Raw genomic sequence first — 7,719 nt, 5'->3', positions numbered from 1 at the left:
GTTAGAATGCGAACGCTATCGGAAAAGGAGAGGATCTTGGTGAGGATTTCGAAGAGGAAGAAAGAGTTGATGATTCATGAAGATGAAGTCCAGGGACAAATAGCCAACCAAGGCAAGCCACCTCTTGATGCATACCTTGTCCTAATTATCTTACTCTTGCATTATTACAAGTTTTATAAATTGCATGGTTTTATTTATTATGTGAGTGGTTATGCCACTCGAAGTTTTATTATTCCACCCTTACGGGTGCAGCCCTCGTTGATACCTACTAAACAAATACCTTTTAGTGATATGGTGCTTAACACCCTATCCTTCTTGTCGCCGCTTTTCAAGAAAAGCTGGACTATAGGTTGGGAGCCCTGTTGAAAAAGGTTTGAGAAAAAGTTTTCAAGCAAAGAAATTCTTCGAAAACCTTGGGATGGGGTAGCCCTGCCCAAGTGTGAGTTTATGAAAAGGAAAAGGTTTTGGGAAGAAAATTGCTGGAGGCAAGTGGAGATAAAAATGTTTTCGAAAACCTTTGGTGACTCGAGTACCCGAACCGGACCTAGCCGGTACAACCACATTACCCTTTAGTGGGACGGGGCGTAGCGTAGTAGTTTGTCTCGCCTTAGTTTGGGTCCTGCAAGTGTAAGGGGTAGTCCGATCATGGACACCTATCGACCGTGGCCTCCCCGACGAACCGAGGACGCCTTTCCATTGCGTATCGATGGCGGGGGTACAACCTATGAGCTCCCATTGAATAATGCCCCGCGGTTGGTCGCGGCATTCGGAGGGTCGAGCTGGTCGGGGAATTTGCTACTCCCGGGTAAACGACCCCTCGGACTCGGGTGTTGGGAGGTACAACTCTAGGCGGCATGTCTTAGGCTAAGGCGAGCGGGCGAAAAACTACGATCGAGTATTTATCGTGGCATATGTTATTATGCGGGGATGATGCCCACACGATAAATATTCGGATCTTGTGGGGAAAGTGTACAACCTCTCGCGAGTGTAAAACTATTCGAATAGCCGTGTCCGCGGTTATGGACGTGGGAATGGAAGCTGCTTGGCATTAAAGGAAGGTTTTGGTTTATAAAAGTGTTTTCTCAAATATTGTTTTGGGAAAGTGACGCCAGTGGGACTTGTGGAAAAGTACCTGGGAGGTACGGTGGAAAGTTGGAAAAGTTGTTTTGGCCATATGAGATGGCCGGAAAGGAAAATGGGTTACCCTTACCTATTAGTCTTCAAAAGAAACTTGTTTCCCAAAAAGGTCTTCAACAAATATATAGAGATGTCATACTCTCGAGAGAAGCTATCTCGCACTCCTTGTAACCCTAGTTTAGTGCCTGATCCTTGCTACTGCCAAATATGCATATCCTTTACTTCTCTCTTAGGTGGTTTGCGAGTACAATTCATAATGTACTCATGGCTTTGTCCCTGGCTATTTACTTGGCCAGACTTGGTGGAATCCGACAGATGAAGAAGGAGTCGACGACGTCTGTGCGAGCTAGGAACGTCTTCCCAGTCAGTTGCCTGTAGGGTTATGGCATGACTTGGGCCATCCGAACGCTTTTGTCTGAAGTATTTCTGTTGTCTGATTGTTGATCTCCTGCCATTGCGGCTCTTATGTAAGTATTGGTCATGTGACCTGTTGTAATCTTTTTATTCGGTACTGTAATGGATGATGTATTTGATACCAGTTCGGTTATGCTTTCACGACACACTGATCATGGGATCGTGAATGTGTATGCATAACGGGTGTTTCGGACAGCTAGTCCGGGGCCCCACATTGAGCATCATCCTAGTGCTTGCCGTGGATAGCAGGATGGACACAGGCTCGCGGATTCTTGGGCCAAACCCGATCTTCCGGAGGACTTCCATGAGGAACCAACCACGATACGGAGTCAAACGCGCGAGCTATATACAACTTGAGCATCACCCATGTTCCTTCCGTCGGTGCAAGAATCTAGCTGTCTGTTGGACCAACATAAAGTTGTCATGGATGCATCGCCTGCGAATGAACGCGCATTGGTTACGATCCACCAGCGACTCCATCCTAGGGGCCAGTCGAGAAGCCAACGTCTTAGCCACCATCTTGGCGAAGATGTGGATAAGACTAATCAGCCTATAGTGACCTAGCGCCATCGCATCCGGGCGCTTAGGCAGCAGGATCATGAGAGCCTGATTCAGATCTTGGAATCCGCGCCCACACATAGTGAACAACTTATCGAAGGTTGCCATGCAATTGCCCTTGACCACCCCCAGCATTTTTGCAGGAACTCGGCCGTGCAGCCGTCGGGCCCTGGCGCTTTGCCTGATGGTAAGCGCCTGATCACCTCCCAGATCTCTTCCTTAGTGAACGCAGCCTCAATCTCGGAGAGGTCCTCTGAGCGGGTGCCCAGAAAGTCCATGTCCAGCGAGTGCAGCCGGTCCACCGATGTGCCAAGCAGACCATCAAAGTGAGTAAAAGTCACTTCAGCCATGGCCGCATGGTCAGAGACGACCGCGCCATCAACATGCAGGCTATGAATCACGTTCTTCTGGCGCCTATATGTCGGGTGCTGGTGATAGAACGATGTGCTGGCGTCCCCCTCCCCCAACCAAGCAATCTTTGCCCATTGGCGGGCCATTGTGCGCTCGAGGGAAGCCAACCCCAGATAAGCGTGCTTAAGATGGTCCCTGAGTCGACGTTCATCCGGAGACAATTGTCGTGATTCCATGGCAACATCCAGTCTTAACACCACCTCCCGCGCTATCATCAGCTGCAGTTTGACACATCCAACTTTCTTGTCGCTCTAGCTCAAAAGGTTGCATGTCGTAGGCTTGAGCTTTGCGGTGAGCCTCCGGAAGGGGTCCGGGTCTCCCTCAACCACACCCCACCTATTCTGCACCACTTCATCGAATCCATCCAACTTTACCCAGAAACGTTCGAACTGGAACCATTTCCGCCATGCCAATCTTGTGGTGCAGTCCAGAAGAAGCGGGCAGTGATCCACCACCACCGTCGCCAAACAACGCAAGGTGCAGCTGCTGTACATCTCTTCCCAGACAACCGTAATAAACACCTGATCTAGCCGGACGAGAGTGGACGTGTCCCTCTTGTTAGACCAAGTGTATCGGCGCCCACCATCCAGTCTCTAATTAAGTGTTCCTATAAATTATAGGACCAAATTAATGCTCAGATAGCTAAGTTTGGATGTATTCTGAGAAGAACTATCGACATTCAACATGAAAGTTTTCTTCAAAATTGATGTGTACGTAAAGGCATATTAACCATTTTTGTTGTATGTAGTTGTTATCAACTCATACAACCTTCTCTAATTAACCTCTGAAACTTCAATGTGCGACCTAGCTAGATCCAAAAATTTGATGATGTTAACATATTAGCCACTTTTGTGATATGCAGTTGTTAGTAACTCATACAACCTTCTCTAATTAATCTTCTGCCTTTTGTAATTAATCTTTTGCATGTTATGTTTATTTACAATATCGTAATAATGTAATTGGCTTGCAGATGCCTATCTTTTGCTTCCATTGCTGTAAGTAATTTTTGTTGTAACGGGAGTGGTGTTTTGGCACATGGAATATGCTCCTTTTATTTCGGAATGCTAAAAAATCAACTTGTCCTGTGACTTGTATAAAATGATAGAATTTAATGCTAAAACTAAAGCGTTTTAGAAGATATTTTTTTACATAGATTATAAAAAACATTGGTTTCTTGCAAAATTTGACGGAGGGCACATATGTTGTTAAGGTGGGCACATATGTTGTTAAGGTGTACATGTAGGTTAACTAAACTAATAAGATCTCTTCTTGCTTCGAATTTTTTGTTCAAAATTTTTCGACATCTAGAAATATAACTTTTTAATAGAGGAAGCATATGCAAGAAAGCTTTATTGAATTTCCGTATTGTAAGCAGCTACTATAATAAAAGCCATATGTCTTATGTATCTTTTTTAATCGAAAAGTCATTTTGGATCCTAGACACTAGTGATCTCGTTGTATAAAAAAATTTAAAAATTATATTTATGTGTATACAAAAATACAAAAAATATATTTATGTGTATAAAAAATTATGTAACAAAATTCTGAAAGAAGCCAATGATGTATCCCGCTAACATACAAAATCCTAATTACAAATGTTTTATTTCTAAGCTACACAAAAATTACAGAGTCGACTTTTTTTTGAAGATTTGAATCACTAACTTAGATCTACATATTTGTTGACTTTTTTTCGAAGATTTGAATCACTAACTTAGATCTACATATTTGTTATTTTTGTGTAGCCTAAAATACATATTATTTCCAATTAAAAGTATACACGTTTATGGAATACAATACTATTACATCATAATTTATTTTTAGATTTTTTTTAAACTTAAAATATAACTTTTAATTATGTTAAAAAAAGAATCCATGAGCACCGAATCTCTATCTTTTTTTAATTTGCTACTCTAGCTTATGCACCAAATCTCTTATCTTTTTTTAATTTGCTACTCTAGCTTCAGTAAATTCGTAGAAACACAGCTACTATAATAAAAGCCATATGTCTTATGTATCTTTTTTAAAATTTGCTACTTTAGCTCCAGTAAATTCGTAGAAACAGAGAGAAATGCCGATCGCGATCACTAAATATAAAAAAGATACTTCTGATATATTGAAAAAAAAGCCTATAAAACATACTCGAGTTTCACGGGATCGGACCTCAAGGCGCGCAACAAAATGTCGTTAGCATACACACAAAGGACCCATGAAACTTTCCTAAAACCCACAAGAACTAACTACCACGTGATGCACACAATACACGGATGACACGGATCCACAGTACTTTGACATACAAATCTGAAACATTCTACTGCAAGCCCGTAAACTATTTCACACAAAGAAACTTATTCATAACAACACAATAATCTCTCTCGTACACTGAAACATCTGACGAGCTGTAGTTGGATCTCACTGGTACTGGCCACCGGTGCCGCGCGCCTGCGGGAAGTCGCTTCCAACATGCGGGTTATGCGCGGCGCTGGGCCTCCCGGTGCCCGTCGCCAGGCCGACCGGCCGGCTCTCCGCGACGCCGTCCTCGACGTGGCCACCCGTCGGGCCGCCGCCCGGCACGATCCCCGGGGCGCCCTGCGACGGGTGGTACGTCCCAGCGCTGGCCCGCTCCTTGGCGGCGGCGTTGGCGAGCATGGCGTTCTGCTTCTCCTCCTCCGCTCCCCGCACGCGCTCCCGCATCCTCACCTCCGCCGCCTCCTTGTCGGACGCGTTGTGCGCCGTGGCCTTCTCCGCCTGCCCCTGGACGGCGGCCCGGGCCTTCTCCATGCCGGAGTACGCCGAGGCGCCGACGTTGGCGGCAGCCTCCTTGGTGGCCTCCATGGCGCTCTTCCCGGCCTGCATGGCTAGCTGCTTCTTGCCTTCTTGATCTTCCTCTGGAGTACGAATACGATTTCTCTTTCCGAGCTTCTTTCGCGGATTTTAGCTGATATCGACCAACTCTGGTTGGATAGATTTTGTGGGACATTGATCGAAGGTCAGATTTATAGTGCCGCAGTGATATACTCAGGTCGCGACGCGTGTGCTGTGTACGTGTGAGAAGCGTACACAAACCAGTGGTGAGGTGTCAGGAGTCAGGACACGAAAAATTTCATTAGGATAAGAGTTCCCACGGTAGGCAGGACGAATCTGGCTCTTCCTTCTCGAGTATTTTGTTTATGCAGATGCTCTTAGAGCGTCTTCATCGGTGCCTTTTAAATAGATGCCGGTAGAGGTATCGGTATAGCCGTATAGAGGCGTAAGTACTGCATCCTCCATTTAGGTATGCTGCTTCTACATCAACGCTTCTCAAACCGGTGGTTCCGATAAGTTAAGGCCAACATATGGCCATCAAATTTGAATAGATTTTCGAATATAAAGTTTGCTCCAACATACGGCTACCGAATCGCCATCATAGTCCGGCTGCAAAAACAATTTAGGCTTCTAGGCCAAATGATCAGATGAACGGGGTCATGAGCGGCTCAACCTCGACAACGTCCTCATTGTTGGCGAGCACCGGCGGCACCTCTATCGCGGGAACCGGATCCACGGGTGCCGGGGGAGGCATGAACATCGATAGTGTGGGGGGAGGCATGAACGTCGATGGTGCCGGGGGAGTCATGGATGCCGACGCAGCTCGCACCGCCAGCACCTCTTGGCCGATGCGCTCGTGGTACATCTCGTGCCACGCTCTTGCCAATGGGTCCATCTTCGCCATGTCCGCCATCAAGATCTTGGATTCTTGAGTCATCTTGGCCAACGAGAGATGCGTCGCTTCGTTGGTGGCCTTCATGGTGGCGGCGTGAGCTTCCATCTTCGTCGCCTCCACCTTCTCCTTTTCCAACTCAATCTTCATATCTTGCTTCTCCAGTATTGCCTTCCACACGACATCGGCCCTATCTGCCGCTTCCTTGTTCTCCGTTGAGAAGGATGATATCATCTTCACGAGGGAGGGGTCTATGGTGGCCAATGCCGGCGCCGCATTCCTCTCGGCCTTGACCTTCTTGTTGCCAATGGGGCGCTAGATGGAGGCGCCGACGGGATCGATCGGCCCATCTTCCCCTACGCCGTCCTTGTTGAGAGTGAGGCGGATGACGTCCAATTTTTTGCAACCCTCTAGGTTCTTGAAGCAATGCATGCAGATGAAATCGTTGTCCTCGTTTTGGCTCTTGTACATCTTGAGGGCATCGGTCATCTAACAATACATTATTACATTAACAAGATATACTATGATGCATTATGAAATAGACATCATCAAATGGACACAGAACATACCCAATCTGTCTTGATACACGCTGTATTGATGATGTTCCAACGGTGAGAGAGGGCGCCCTCGTTCCGGATCATGTGCATGGTGGCGTACTGATCATAGTTCTTCTTTTCGTTGAATGAATCAAGGATGCGCTTGTAGTACTTGCCGGATTGATTGGCGCTGATGATGGGGCAAAAGCTCACTTGCTTCCACGCGTTGATGAGGCATTCATCCTCCAATGATTTCCACCTAGGACCACGAGTGCCGCTAGTTTGCCTATTCCTCTTCGTCGTCGTGGTCACGCCGGTGTCTGCGTTGATCAGCTTCTCCTCGGCCTCCTCCTCCTCCGCATCATCTTCGTCGTTGTTGGCCTCTTCTTCATACTTGTCGACGGGGGCCATGGCCATGGCATATGAAGCTGCTGAGGATCTCGACGCCGCCAATATATGCAACAAATTAACCTACTTTGAGTCACCGGCGGTGTCTACAATGCACATAACACATAAAGAGAAGGAAAACTCATGTCCTCCTCGCCCATGGGCACGCCGGACGCGCTACCGAACACCCGGTGGGTGCTCCTGCTCTCGTCGGCGAAGAGGATGCGTGAGAGGCCGGTGCCGTCAATCACGTGGCCGTCGGTGCAGATCTTTCGACGAGTTCAGATCGACGGGGAAGCGAAAGGCGCCGCTGCCCCTCGTCGCCGAATCCGGCGAGAACGACGCGTTGAGGTTGAAGGTCATGTCACTGTCGGCATACTCGGGGGAGTAGCAAGCGCGGCCGTCCATCTGCGATAGACGCATCTGCGAGAGCGACATCCAATCACTAATCAAACACCGGTTTCGCTAATCTTTATTAATAAATTACGATTCAACGGTGTTGGTAGGTAAATAAACCTTCGTACGTCAAATAAACCAATCTGGCCAGATCGCTCATCCTGTACGTTAAAAAAACAATCTGGC

The 7,719-nt window shown here is 47.0% G+C and overlaps 1 protein-coding gene across 1 annotated transcript; it reads right to left on the bottom strand.

Moving 5' to 3' along the window:
* Positions 1-4,929: 4,929 nt before the first annotated feature.
* Positions 4,930-5,373, bottom strand: LOC124649175 (11 kDa late embryogenesis abundant protein-like). The gene has a single exon (XM_047188841.1). It carries the CDS (start codon positions 5,371-5,373, stop codon positions 4,930-4,932), a length of 444 nt encoding a protein of 147 aa, XP_047044797.1.
* Positions 5,374-7,719: the final 2,346 nt, after the last annotated feature.

Source organism: Lolium rigidum, chromosome 4 (genome assembly GCF_022539505.1).
Source record: "Lolium rigidum isolate FL_2022 chromosome 4, APGP_CSIRO_Lrig_0.1, whole genome shotgun sequence".
Classification (NCBI taxonomy): Eukaryota; Viridiplantae; Streptophyta; class Magnoliopsida; order Poales; family Poaceae; genus Lolium; species Lolium rigidum.
Note: the sequence above shows the minus strand (reverse complement) of the source record. Positions and strands in the feature narration are given on the sequence as shown.